The sequence below is a fragment of the Pantherophis guttatus genome, chromosome 4, assembly GCF_059756535.1.
Source record: "Pantherophis guttatus breed Tessera chromosome 4, ASM5975653v1, whole genome shotgun sequence".
Classification (NCBI taxonomy): domain Eukaryota; kingdom Metazoa; phylum Chordata; class Lepidosauria; order Squamata; family Colubridae; genus Pantherophis; species Pantherophis guttatus.
Window position 1 is genome coordinate 93121216 of NC_142066.1, and position 15284 is coordinate 93136499.

Here is a 15284-nt window from a genome sequence, read left to right on the forward strand (position 1 = left end):
CAATCATTATCCAAAAGACTAAAAAAACTTTCTATTGAAGCTACGCAGCAAGTACAAATCTCTTTATGAAAGGACCCAATTTTTTTTCCTCCTCTTCACCCGAACACCGAAAGAACAGAACTACGCTTACAACAACCTTGCTTCGATCTCAATTCTACTCCACCTCATGACTATCATCAAGGACTTCAACCTTCTGAATCCCTTGTATGTTCCAACCCTATAACTTCAGACCAACTTTTTTTTTCTCAAGCTTCTCCAAAACAGCATTTATATCAAGCATTACATGCGACAGGCCTGCTAAATGCAGGCTGGACTCCTCAAAGAACTCTTGAACTGTTGAATACCCTTTCAACCTCACCAGGCCTGGTAAGCGACAATTTTTTGCTTCAACCCATAGATTCCCAGACTGACCTTTTAAACACCCATTTTATTAAAAATCCTCCCTCCCCCCTATTGACTTTATTGCTCCCAATATGGCTTCCACCTTCCCCGAAAGCATGGCTTAAAAAATGGCTGACAAAATGGCCGCCCCCACACTCCACCATGCAGTCCACAAAATGGCCAACAATTTATATGACCACACTTTAAACAAAATGACGTCTACCACTTCAGACCACAAGGTCTCATCCAACCCCCTTACCCCCATACATCCTACTACCCACCCCACAACTGGAGATATTCAGACTGATTCCCTACCTTCTTCATCCAAAGCACCGAGTTTGAATCCTCCCAATTTTTTAAAAAAAATTTCAGAACTTTTCTATTTTTGCTGCCGCTGCAGACCTCCCCATCTATACCGCTGCAGCTGCAGCAGCTGCATATATTTCTACTGATACCAATATTGTTTCCAATGTAAAAAGATCCTTTTCAGTCTTTGCAGCTGCCGCCTCACTCCCCCGCCTTATCGCCAAAGATGCCGCCGCTGCCGCCTCCAACACTACAGATACCCCATCCAAACAACAAATTCAGACGATTTTTGCAGCTTTTGCATCAAAAGCCAACCTACCTTCTACAGCAGCCGATGCCATCGCAGCAGCTCTTCCGAATCAAACTACAACCACCACCTCCATTATTCCTCCTATCGTTGAATCACCTGCAACATCTTCTCTCACACCAAACATCTCCAATCAACAATCCGACGTTCAATTACCTATCTCTGCTGACAGTAACTCATTTCAGCCTTCTATTACTGTAAACTGTAATGATTTAAATATTGAAACTAATCATTCTTTGTCTTTATCTACTAATGTAAATTTATCTTTAGAAATTGAAAGTGTTTTGCAACATTTTAAACAACATGGCCCATTACCTTTATCAAGCTTCAAAAAATTACAAACCTCAGGTAATAATTTCCCTACTTGGGAACAAGAAACTCATTTACATCTTTTAAGAGAAGGCACATTTCTTATAATTGAATCTCCCCCTACTAAACCTTGGTCATACTTGGTTTTACTTCACAAGAAGTATGGCAATACTTAAAAAACCATTACAACAAATCCTCACCTGCAACTATCGCTACTCTTGCCGGTGACTTTTATAGCTCCATATATAAGCCTGGCACATCTATGGCCAAACATCTTTTCCACCTCAAATCCATGTGAAAACAATTGATTCAACGCAATCATCCTGTACCTGAAACTGCCATGATTGGTATCATTTTCAATTCTATTAAATACATTTCTGGTTGGTCTGGATTCATTAATAGTCTCCACTCCTTACCCCCCCTCCCACATGTACACTGTCGCTGAAATCAAATCCAAATTAATAGACGAAGATAGAAGACTATCATACTGATACATACCCTACTTCTTTTGACCACCCTTTTTACCCTAAACATGATTCCCATCCTTCACATTCTTCACACAAACCATTCTACCAAAACTGGCAGAAACACCCCTCTCAATATCAAAATAATTTTAATTATTATAACTATAGAAGACATCATCATACCTACAACTCCCATCCTCCACACGGTGACAACACCACCTACACTCATGATACAAGGGGATACACCCCTACAGACAAGACTAACAAAAGAAATCATACTATCAAAGAACATACTGAACCTAAAAGATCCATGGCCACTGAATTTTACATTAGAAAGGGTCCCACACACAAAGATTATAAAGACAGAAGGGGACAACATACTGAACAATCTATATATTCTAACTCCAAATCCCAAACATTTGGCATCTTTCCCAACATCCAACAATACCTGCGTGACACCACGCACTTATGGGTCATCGATTCTGGAAGCATACACCATACCACCAATGACAAATCCATATTATATGATATTCACCCAACCAATATTTCAATTACAGCAGCAAATGGTATTTCCAATACAGTTGAATATGAAGGATCTATCTTTATACCCGGTATAGGGAAAATTAGTCAAGTGCTCTATATACCTACCTTTGGCCACAATATTTTGAGTACTTCAAAATTAGGTAAAATTGGTTTTAAAGTATCTCTTGATGATCAACATGGTTTTATAAAATCCAAACATGATAACACTATTATTGCTAATATTTCTGTCATTAATTATTTACCTTTTCTTATTCCAGATTCCTTTACATCATCCTCACCCACGACTCAACTACCTCAATCCTCATCGAGACCTGACCCTGACAATCATCCCGACCGTACCCCTGACATCCACCACGAAGGTACCACACCTCACCATACCAATACACATGACACTTCCAAATTACATAACGACCAACACAACACAACACACCTCTCTTCAACTTCACCCACATCACAAAACCAACGAACCTCCAAAACAAAAATTCAAACTCATATAGGTGAACCTTTACACTATAATTGTGCCCATTTATTACACAGACGTTTAGCACATGCCAATACTGTTGCTGTAGACAATACTCAAAATTTTTCCCAAGGCATATACACTAAGGATTGCCCTATCCAACTTGACTGTGAGATTTGTAAAGTTGCAAAATCAAAGGCAGCCCCAATTCCCCACACCAGCACCAGACGATCAAAACACATATACGAATTGGTACACGTTGACATTGTAGGTCCTTTTCCACTTTCTTTGGGCAAATGCAAATATTTTTTGAATTTAGTAGATGATTTCAGTCATTTCGGACATATCTATACCCTTACTGAAAAATCTCAAGTATTCCAAAAAACAAAAAAATTTTACACTCTCATACAAAACCAACACAACATCAAATTAAAGAAAATTCAAACAGATTGTGGAGCCGAATTCACATCTGTACAATTTCAAAACTGGATTGACTCCAAAGGCATTATACACTACAAAACATCTCCTTTTACCCCCCAGCAGAATGGGATTTGTGAAAGAAAGAATGGAATATTACAGACCATGATGCGCAGCGTCATGTTAGATGCTGATGTACCCCTTAGCTATTGGGCAGAAGCCCTTGCATATATCAATTACACTTTTAACCGCACATGGAATAAGGTTATTAACCAAACGCCCTACTTTCTTGTATATGGCACTCAACCCCACCTCACACATCTTCACGTTTTTGGCTGCTATACATACGTCAATATCCCCAAACCACTCAGACGGAAGGGGAATGAGGTGTCCAAAAAATTACATTTCGTAGGATATGCACCAGGTTCGAAAGCATATCGATTCATAAAAAACAACAGCACAGTAATAATTTCCCGTTCAGCCACATTCATAGAAAACTACAACTAGACCAAAATACACTCAAATGACTCATACATATTAACCCAAGAAACAAATACATTAGATACTCCACAGAGAATTCAACATGTACAAACAACAACACCAAAAGTTACACCACGAACAAACAACACAGATACATAACTACCAATCAGAAAATCCAAACGAATTACACAAGGCATCCCACCTAAAAGATTTGACGTGAACAATGTGACACAGACAAACCAAATACCTATCACTCCAAAAAAATTTAAACACATGCTCAAATTACCGGAATCAGAACAATTAAAATGGTGGGAAGCTATGTCCAAAGAAATGGACTGTTTAATAAATTTAAAAGTATTCACAAAAACAACACCTCCACAACACAAATACCTGATTGGCACTCGATGGGTTTACAAAATTAAAACACTCCCTGACAACACATATCTATACAAAGCACACCTCGTAGCTCAAGGTTTTGTCCAATGCTTTCCCGAAGATTACGATGAAACTTACTCCCCCACAGTAAAACCAGAAAGCATAAAAACGGCACTGACTTCAGCCATTGTCTCAAATCAAGAAGTCTACCAATTTGACATCCAAACCGCATACCTCTATGCACCATTAGAGGAGGAAATTTATGTCAATGGGGCACCAGGATTCCAAGTTGAATTCGGCAAAACATGGAGACTACACAAAGGGTTATACGGCTTAAAACAATCAGGCAAACTCTGGTTTGACTGCCTTACCAAATTTTTAAAATCAATGGGTAAAATCAAATTTGATCAGAAGGGGAGAAAGAAATTATTTTAATCTATGTTAATGATTTGATTTATGTCGGGCCCAACATACAATCCAGTGAACAATTTGCAAACAAATTAAGAGAACATGTTAATTTAAAGACCTTAGGTCATATAGACCAATATCTGGGCGTACAAATTTTTAAAACTGATAGAGGTTTTTGCTTCTCACAAAAGGATAAGATTGAAGACCTATTACAAAGATGTGGCATGGAAGACTGCAATCCCACAGATACACCCATGCGCACTGACTATAATAAAATTGCTTATCTAGATGGTAACAAGCATCACAATAAAACTCAATATCAATCCATCATAGGATCACTCCTTTATAGCAGCAGATGGAGTAGACCTGATATATCATTAAGTACAAATCTCCTATCTAGACAAGTAGATGAACCTAAAGAACAACATTGGGTTGCTATGAAAAGGTTACTCAGATATTTGCATAATACAAAAGATATGGTCTTATTATTAGAACCTGATGAAGGGGTCACCGCAGAACTTATCTGTTATTCAGATGCTGATTGGGCAGGGGATGAAAAATCAAGAGAAAGCACATCAGGCTTTATATACTTCCTAAATGGTTGTCCCATAGACTGGCGCGTTTGTCGCCAAAACTTCATTGCTAATTCCACGGCCGAAGCTGAATATCCAGTGCTTCTGATGCTTGCACACTTCTCACATGGATATACAAATTAGTTTCAGATATTTGGACACCAGCTTCACTACCTATCACTCTCCATGAGGACAATGAGTCCATCATAGCCTCTTCAGTCAGGGATGATGTCAGCTTCAGATCTCGCCATATTGATATACGTTATAAAAATGTGAGAGACCTAGTTAAAAAGGGTTTTGTGGAATTTGTTCATTGCGATACCAAGGATCAAATTGCCGATTTCTTAACTAAACCTGTACCTTGTGAAATACATTGGAACCACTGCAAATCAGTTGGACTATACTTATAATTTATTTTTTCTTATACTTGTGTTTATTATTATCTTTGAACACTGTTCCATCACACTTGGCAATAGAGGGGGTCTGTCAGAATATTACCTACATATGATGTACCAGAGACTAGAAGGGGTTAAGTCTTTACAGACATCACATGTGACTATATCAGCCAATGAACTCTTTTATTGGACTCTTACCCAGAAACCACTTGGACATCTTCCCTGTATTTCTCTCTCTCTCTCATCTATCTCTCAGCAAGACAACACGTGAACTTATCTCTCCTCTCATCATCTGAGTCATACAGTTAGGGTAAAAGGTGCAACAGGACACCCTGTTCATTATTGTATGCATGTATATATTTTGTAAATAATAAAACAACTTTTTGAACCTGAAGCTGTATTGATCAAATAACTTCCTCATAGAACCAAATGAGCACGACCATCAATATATATCTGACAATGGTATCTGAAGTGGATTGGTAGCCATGCAGAAGAGGTGAGACATATGTAAGCCTAGATTTGTGCAAAACTGTTCAGGCCACTGCATTCTGAACTAACAGAAATTTCCAAATATTTTTCAAGGTCAGTCCCATGTAAAACACATTATAATAGTCTAGAGTTGACCTAGGGTAGGTATATGAGAAGGGCATGTTCATTTCAGACATATTAAATCATTCTCTTAAATAAATATGGCAGATAAGTAATCATTGCAATATGTTTTGCCTAAAGTCTTACAAACATTAACAAATGAAAGTGCTGAAAAAGTAATCATTTGATTCCGATGGAAAAAAGCAACAACAATCCAAAAGGGCAGAGAATGACAGCGAGTCTAATCATTCAGGTTTATATTTTAAATTAATGCATAAAATCAGCCATGAATTGTCATCTGTTTTCTAGTTACATAGATAAAAAAACAAATCTTTCTTTTAAGCCAACCATGGGGCAAAACCTTTTTACTAAGACTAGGATGCTCAAGAAGTTCAGCCAACAGCCACAGAAAATAATGTTTGCGAAAGGTGGAATGGAATGGCAACATAAACTTATGCCTATAGACCTAGAGGTCATGTGAACAATAATAACCAAGATATTATACCTTATCACAGTTAATCTCTTTGCCATGTGCCAGGGTTTGTTTCGTATGATAGATATGAGTTTTTTCTTTTCTTCTACCTGTTCCTTTAGCTTGTCCAGTTCCTCTTCAGAGAGAGATTCATCATCTGAATAGTTTGGAGTGGAAGAGGGGGAACTAGGAGTAAAAACCCAAAATCAAACCAAATCCAAATTTACACAATTACATAAACTAATCCTTAAAAATATTGTATGAAATTGCATTATATATTCTCAACCTATTATATGCACCTGTTAAATTAAAAAAACAAGATTTTTAAATAGTTTGCTAACATTTGACATTTTTAACCAAACCTCAATTGTTTGTTTATTTTGTTGGTATTCTAATCAAAGTATAGTATTAGATATTAAATAGCTGTGGAAGATTATCTTATTTATCATTTATTAAGTCTGCATGCTGCCCATCTATTGTCACAGTGATTCTGAGCAGCTTAAAAATGATAAAAAGATCATGAAAAACAATTATAATTTAAAATTATTAAATAAAGGCTAGAAACCAAGAGGACAGTAGACATGGCGTTAAGGATCTTCCCTCTACCCCATCAGTTATTCCCAGTATAGAGCACTATATTAGGTATATAATATAGTATAATATATTTAAAATAGTATATTAAAACATGGGCTAGTATATTAGGGCCATGTTTTAACACTCTTCCTGAAAGCCAGGAGGGTGGGGGCTTATTCCATCTCCAGCAGGATAATATTCCAAAGGGCAGAACTGAAAAAGCTCTTCCAACACTTGAATTGGACTTGAAAGCAGACTGGCAACCAATGCAGCACTCACAACAGCAAGCATATATGCCACCTGAAGGGTCTCCAAAACTGTCTGTCCTGTTTTGTATCATTTGAAACTTCCAACTAGTATGTATTCAAGAGTATGTACATATTAGCTTATGTATTAGATGTCTATAATTTGTCCAATAGAAAGTTAATAGGTTATAAAGAAAATTAAAGTTTCAGAGAGAAAAGTCATTAAAAGAAATAGCATATCCTACTGGTGGGGATGCAAGTTATTCATCTGAAGGCATGTCCAACTCACAGTCCTGGAAAGTTAGTAATGTGACCCCACAAGATTGTAGACATTTAACATTATTATAAGATTAATATACATTAACTATATTATATATTTTATATGCAGCCCAAGACAATTCATCTTCACTCAATGTGATTCAGGCAAGTCAAAAGGTTGGACACCTATGATATAGAATTTAATGGATAATTTTAGGAACAAGATATTGGCAACTGAAATTAAGGACTTCCACCCATAGATCTACTGGGTGAGGGCAGATCACTTGGGTCAAAATAATAACATTTGAAATGGGAGAGGATATAATAGCACATTTCCTATTAGCACACAGGGGAAATTTCTGGACGCCTATCAATTTTTGGAGAAGACAACTAGATCTGATGCAGAAATCTTTAGTTTACCACTGTTATTTCATATTTACATGTTGGTTTTTCTTATTTATAACTTTACTGATATACTTATACTTTTTAAAAACTTGATCATTGCTATAATGTTCTGGATCATTGCTATAACTTGTCAGATTGCTCTGGATCCAGGCCTTGGGAGCACAGATATGAATCATCTTGTAAATTAGCAGACAAAGAGCTCATCCTATACAGAAAATGGGGGTGTGATCAAAATAGCAGCAAGGCTGTACGATATAAGAACATTCAAAAATAAAATAGTATATAGGTATATAGGTTAGAAATGCATATAAGTGGAGATTCAATTTTGATTAGGCATGGGGTTGGATTGGATGACCTGCAGGGTCCCTTCCAGCTCTGTTACTCTGTTAAATTTGTTAAACATTATTCTGCTTTAAGATTGTTGGAGAGAAGACATGCTGAAAGCATACAATATGTAACAATGTTATGTTAGAATAGATCTTCTTTTGTTTAACGCCCCTTAGAAAGAGGCCCAGTTAAGGGGGTCAAGGCAATAGAGATAAGGAAGAGCCATGCTTGCAAAATATTTTATGGGTAGTTATAGCAAGGTATTGATGAACATATAATTAGAGAAAGAGATGATGTTCTCTCTAAAAGCCACTTCGGATTAGCAGTGATTGGTCACTGGATGCGATGTAGGAGGAGCATGGGGGGGCATTGGGATAGGGAACTATAAAATGTAATGCTTTTGAAACTTTAGGTGTGGCTTCCTGGCTCAAACTCCTTTGTTGAGGTCTGCTGGGATACCCACCCTATTTTGCAAAATTGCTTTTATTATTTTCTTTTAATAAAATCTGTTTTCATCGATCCAAGTGTTTGTTGGCTGAAATTCATTTCCAACAGGGCTAAGACATTGAGAACTTGATGATCATAGTGTTGCAGAAAAATAAAAGAGATGAATTTCGAAATCAAGAGAAACTTTATTTTTGGCCAAAAAAGTTCAGACAGATTAATTAATCTGTTAGGGTCTGAACAAAGACTTTTTTTAAGACATGCATTCTTATAGTTTTCTAAAGTAACAAAGTATGTTACTTTAGAAAGTATGTGAAATCTGTCTCTTTAACTAGGCCCCCTCCCCTTATTGCTTAGGCAGGAAAGCTGATTCATGCTGATCCATATGGTTTAGTTCTGCAAGAGAATTTAGCTAACTTTGTGATATGACTTTTTGAACCCAGCAATTGCCTCTTACAATAACAAGTCAAGAGACCCTTCAGAGATCATCCAGGCCAACCCTGTATCATTTCACTCTTATATCCAAATTTCATTTTACGTCCTACTTTAATAGGAGAAATAGAATATGGAATTGTCAGCAGTAGGGAAGTTAGCCACACAAGGTTTAAGTTCCAAATCCATGATGTACCAAATTACTTGAAAAGACTGCAGCCAAGGATCAGTAGCTTCTCAGCATTTTAATAGCTTTATTATGCCTATTTGTATTTAGGATTCCTTTATCACTCCCAACTCTTGCATCCCTCAAGTGCCTGTGACTAACATCGCTGATACAAATAATCATCAACACATACTACAAGCACTACAAATTCAATTTAACACAATATTATTTGGAACAAAATAGTTGAAAATATCAGCTACTGCTACTTCTGTGAAAGGATATCTTGCCCTGGATGTGGGCAACTCCTGGACCACAGGTCCCAGTCCTGTTCCTCTGGTTCTGTGCAATTTAACAGGCTGTAACACAGGCAGTAATCAGCAGCTCAACTTGTACTACCTGAAGGTTGTTCACAGGAAGCATGCTTCAGATACATAAGCAGTTTGGTAGCAATTTTTTTTCACTCTAACAAACTCTAACAAACTTTATTAAACAGCATAACTTTTGTGAGTTTCAGCTCATTTCATCAAATTCAGTGGAATGATTAGATGGATATAAAATTTAAATTGAGATGAGGTGAGGAAGAAGAGGAACCAATTGGTTACACAGATGTAGGTTATATGTAAAACAGAATACAAATATTTTGTCAATTAACAGTTATAATGTGTCAAAGGTCCATTGTGTTTTTAATACCTGCAGAGGTAGTTTGAAACCTTTTAAGTATGTGAATTTAACAGTTTTTCACTTGATCACCATCAACTGATATTATTTTCTTCCAGTGGTGGGATTCCCACCTTCCCACCTTCCACTGGGGGTGCCGGGGGAGGAGGCGAAGGGCCATTCCATCACTACAGTGGGTGGGAGGGGCAGATATGGTGGGTGCAGGGGGCCATATCATGTTCGGGGAGTACGCACCCGCTATTTGCGAGCGGTGGCATGCTCCGGCCCCCAAGGCGCTTCATATAACCCTGGTTGTGCAGAGCCTCAGGGCCTGAGTCTCCGGCTGGTGCTGTGCAATGTCAGGTCTGCAGTAAATAAAGCCCCCCTCATTTACGATCAAATTCAGGAGGGGGGTGCGGACCTGGCAGGGATTACGGAAACCTGGTTGGGCCAGGAGGGGGGGTTTCCCCTCGTGGAGATGTGCCCACCAGGTTTCCACACATTTCATCAGCCGAGGGCTCAGGGAAGGAGCGGGGGGTAGCGGTGATTATTAAGGAAAGTCTGGAACCGAGGGAGGCCACTGTTCCTCAGGTAGCCGGTTGTGAGTTCCTCCTTGTGAAGTGGGGTCATGGGGTGCAGGTAGGCTTGCTGATCATGTACCTGGCTCCCTGCCACGTGGCAGCAGCCCTGCCTGAGCTGCTTGACATAATAGCCGGGATGGCGGTGGATACCCCCAAACTTATGGTCATGGGGCATTTCAACCTGCCATCCATCGGTGAAATGTCAGAAGCAGCTCAGGAGTTCGTGGCTTCCATGACGGCCATGGACCTGACCCAGTTAGTTCATGACCCCACCCACATCGGGGGACACACACTGGACTTGATTTTTGCCTCTGGTCAGTGGATGAATGATCTCGAATTAGGGGAGCTAGTCATCAAGCCCTTGTCATGGACAGATCATTTGCTCCTTTGGTTAGACTTTCAGGCCACCCCCCTTCATCGCAGGGAGACGGAACTGACCAGGTGGTTCCGTCCCAGGCGCCTGATGGACCCGGACAGGTTCCTGATGGAGCTTGGGCCATTCCCAGAGGCTCTGATTCATGACTCGGCTGAAGAATTGGTAGTCGCCTGGGATAGGGCGGCTGCTGGAGCTTTGGACGCGTTGTGCCTTTGTGGCCTCTGATCCGGTGCAGATCTCAATCAGCTCCTTTTCCGAAGAGCTGAGAGAGATGAAGTGCTGGAAAAGACGCCTAGAGAGTGATTGGAGGGCCAGCCGCACCGAATCCGACCGGACACTGGTGAGGGCTTACATCAAGTCCTACCTAGTGGCAATAAGAGTGGTGAAATCTAATTATTTTTCCACTCTTATTGCATCTGCAGAGAACTGCCCAGCCGCCCTGTTTAGGGTGACCCGCTCCCTACTTCAGATGGGAGCGCGGGATGATTCCTTGCAGGGTAGAGCTGAGGATTTTGTGCAATATCTGCATGATAAAATCGCTCAGATTCGGGACGGCCTGGACTCCGATTGGGTAGCCTCGGATGGGATGATAGGGGGAGATCTTGAGAGTGTTATCTGGGAGGAGTTTGACCCTGTGGCTCCTGAGGACATGGACAGGATTTTGGGGAGACTCAATGCTACCACATGTTTATTGGACCCATGTCCCTCCTGGTTGGTGCTGGCCTCCTGGGAGGTTACATGAGGCTGGTTTCAGGGGATTATTAATGCTTCTTTGGGTGAGGGTGTCTTCCCAGCTGCTTTGAAAGAAGCGGTGGTGAGGCCCCTCCTCAAAAAGCCCTCCCTGAACCCAGCTATATTAGCTAAATACCATCCGGTCTCCAACCTCCGCTTCGCGGTGAAGGTTGTTGAGAGTGTGGTGGCGCGACAGCTTCCTCAATACCTGGATGAAGCTGTCTATCTAGATCCGTGCCAGTCGGGCTTCAGGACGTGTTACAGCACAGAAATGGCATTGATCACATTGGTTGATGATCTCTGGAGGGCTCAGGACAGGGGAAGCTCCTGAGTCCTGGTCCTCCTAGATCTCTCAGCAGCCTTTGATACCATCGATCATGGTATCATGCTGCATTGGTTGGGGGGACTGGGAGTGGGAGGCACCGTGTTGCAGTGGTTCTCCTCCTTTCTCTCCGACCGTACACAGTCTGTGTTGACGGAGGGGGCAGAGGTCGACCTCGGGGCACCTTACTTGTGGGGTGCTGAAAGAGTCAGCCCTCTCACCCCTCCTGTTCAACATTTATGTGAAGCCGCTGGGTGAGATCATCCGTGGTTTTGGGGTGAAATGTCAACTGTGTGCTGACGACACGCAGTTGTACATTTCTACCCCGGACCACCCCAATGATGCCCTTGATGTGATGTCCCGATGCCTGGAGGCCGTGCGGATCTGGATGGGGAGGAATAGGCTCAGACTCAACCCCTCCAAGACTGAGTGGCTGTGGTTTCCGGTGCTTCGATATAGCCAGCTGGTACCATCGCTGGTTATTGGGGATGAGATCTTACCCCCCTCAGAGAGGGCTTGCAACTTGGGCATCCTCCTGGATATGCGGCTGTCTTTAGATTATCATATGATGGCTGTGGCCAGGGGGGCTTTTTATCAGGTTCGCCTGATTTCCCAGTTGCGTCTCTTTCTGGATTGGGACGCCTTACGCACGGTCACTCACGCCCTTGTCACTTCCGTCTGGACTACTGTAACACTCTCTACATGGGGCTCCCCTTGAGGAGCACCTGGAGGCTCCAACTGGTCCAGAACGCGGCCGCGCGAGTGGTTATGGGGCGACTTGTCGCTCCCATGTAACACCTCTCTTGCGCGAGCTGCACTGGCTCCCAGTGGTCTTCCGGGTGCATTTTAAGGTGCTAGTCACCATCTTCAAAGCGCTCCATGGCTTAGGACTGGGATATTTACAGGACCGCCTTCTGACACTGCATGCCTCCCACCACCCAATTCGCTCCCACAGAGAGGGCCTCTTCAAGGTGCCGTCGGCCAAACAATGTCAGCTGGTGACCCCCAGGGGGACAGCCTTCTCTGTGGGGGCTCCTGCCCTATGGAATGAGCTGCCCCCGGACATAAGGAGGATCCGCGACCTCCTCATCTTCCGTCATGCGCTGAAGACTTTATTGTTTCAGCAAGCCGGCCTGACCGAATGAATTAACTTAAGTGGGCTTTAAATGGTTTTAAAGGGGTTTTATTTTAAATACGGCCAATGCTTTAAATTATTTTAAATTGTTTTTAATTTTTGTGTTGGTATTATTTTTATCATGGCTGTACACCGCTCTGAGTCCTTCAGGAGAAGGGCGGTATAGAAATGTAATAAATAAATAAATAAATAAAATAATTTAACAACCAGTTCTCTGACCTAATGACCAGCTGGGTGGGCATGGCTGGGTGATTATGTGACTGGGTGGATGTGGCCAATTCAACATCGCTCACATCGAGGGGCACCTCGCCCGGCCTCTCCTTGCTCCTCCCAGCCACTCCTTACCACCCGGGCTCCTTAGGGCCCAAATAGGAAGCAGTTGTTGGAGCTAAGCAACCAGTATGAGAAAGAGTTGGCAGAACAGCTGGTTCAGTTCAAATTGGATCTGGCCGAGAAGGTGGCTCCTCACTGAGGACTATGAGCATAGGCTTTCCAAGCAGAGGGAAGACCTGTGGGAGTACAAGGCCAGATGCTGGTGCCTGGAGTCTCAGTGAGCCAAGATGGTCAGTCAGTTCCAGGCCATGATACAGTCCCACTGGGAATGAGGCCTTCTGACTCTTCACCACCAGTGGTGCTTCCCTCCAGCCTCTGCCCAAATCCCATGCCAAGAGGCTGAAGCAGACCCGGAGTCGGAATTTCTGCCCCTCTCCAACTCGCACAAAAAGAACCTGAAGGGGGAGAGCAATCCCGACATGGATGACTGCAAGGATCTGGCGTGAGCCAAGGTGGGACCACTGCAGCCCATTCTCCAGCAGCAGAACAAACAGCAGGGGAGCTCAGGGCCTCATTGCAAAAAGTTCCATGCTCCTGGGAAGATGGGAAAGAAGTCTTCCTAGGAGTATGGGACTTTTCGCAAAAAAGCCCTGAGCTCCCCTGAGTCCAGATGCTCTCTCCCCATGTTTCCTCCCCTTGGGTGCCTTAGAACTGCCTTGGGGTTTTGCCTGCCCGGACACCGCTTGCTGGAGGGGATGGGAGGAGCCAGTTAGAGGAGCGCCGAGATGCTGAAATGGTCTCAGTCTGGCCAGACAGAAAAGTGTGAGAAGGCGACTCTCTTGGGCACTGTCAAGGTTCCCAAGGTTGGAACAAGGTTCCAAGTAATACATCCCATTCAATAAGAACTCAGAGGCAGGCAAATTTCTCAAAGAACATTTTATTGGTACATATCAAATTGGCACGTTCTCAGTGGAAAGCCGACTCTATGTTCCTACCTGTTTTACATCCAATTAAAAATAAAACTTTGTCGCATCTTATAGAAATGGTCCTGTTGTTGATTGGGAGCATAAATTCCAATCAGAAGAATTTGGCCATTTGCTGTAAGCAATTCAATTGCTACAAACCTACCATCTTCATCTGCTTCTATAACTTTAGCTGTTAACTTTTTATTTACATAAATAACCACATCATTCTTTTTTTGCGAAGTTGAAGATATAAAATGTGTTCCTAGTTTGGAGTTTATCAAATATTTTTGATCTTGAGTTGTAATATGCGTTTCTTGTAAACAAATTATATCATTATTAAATTGTTTCAAATATGTAAATAATTTCTTCCTTTTCTGTGCTGAATTCAACCCATTAACATTCCAAGATAAACACTTAAACGTCATCTTCATCTTTCTGGAGCAAAGAGCAGAATAATCGAATATCATCCGAAAGCTTCGATCTTGCTCCCCCCATGGCTCCAGTCTCTTGTGCAGTACTCTTAACTGCCTTCTTGTCTTGTCTTTCCTGTTGTTGTTGTTGCTTTTGTTTAAGTAACTTAGATTGAGCTCGAGTTATACGTTGATCCTTAACTTCGATCATCCGAACCGGGTCCAAGATTGGAGAAGGTTCCACAAAGGCTCATCCAGAAAACCTCCTTCTGCGCCTTGCATTTCCTCTAATTCCTGCTTAGACTGTTCTTGCAGTTCTCATTGAGGTTGCTTCTCATCACTCTCCTTAATCTCCAAAACTGTAGATGTGCGTGGGGACGGTGTTCTTTCCTTAAGAATAGTAGTGTAAAAGTGCTCTGCCTTCTCCATGGTATTCAAACGATATCTTTCTCCCTTGTATCTCAAAATTATACCAACTGGGGCGTCCCACCGAAATGGTATCTGTA

General features: G+C 41.7%; 1 protein-coding gene across 1 annotated transcript in view; it reads right to left on the bottom strand.

Moving 5' to 3' along the window:
- Nucleotides 1-15284, bottom strand: part of TMC2 (transmembrane channel like 2) — a 160339-nt gene that overhangs the window by 125392 nt on the left and 19663 nt on the right. The window contains exon 4 of the mRNA XM_087894129.1: nt 6511-6663. Within this exon, the coding sequence (XP_087750255.1) occupies nt 6511-6663 (153 nt within the window). The remainder of the gene's footprint in view (nt 1-6510; nt 6664-15284) is intronic.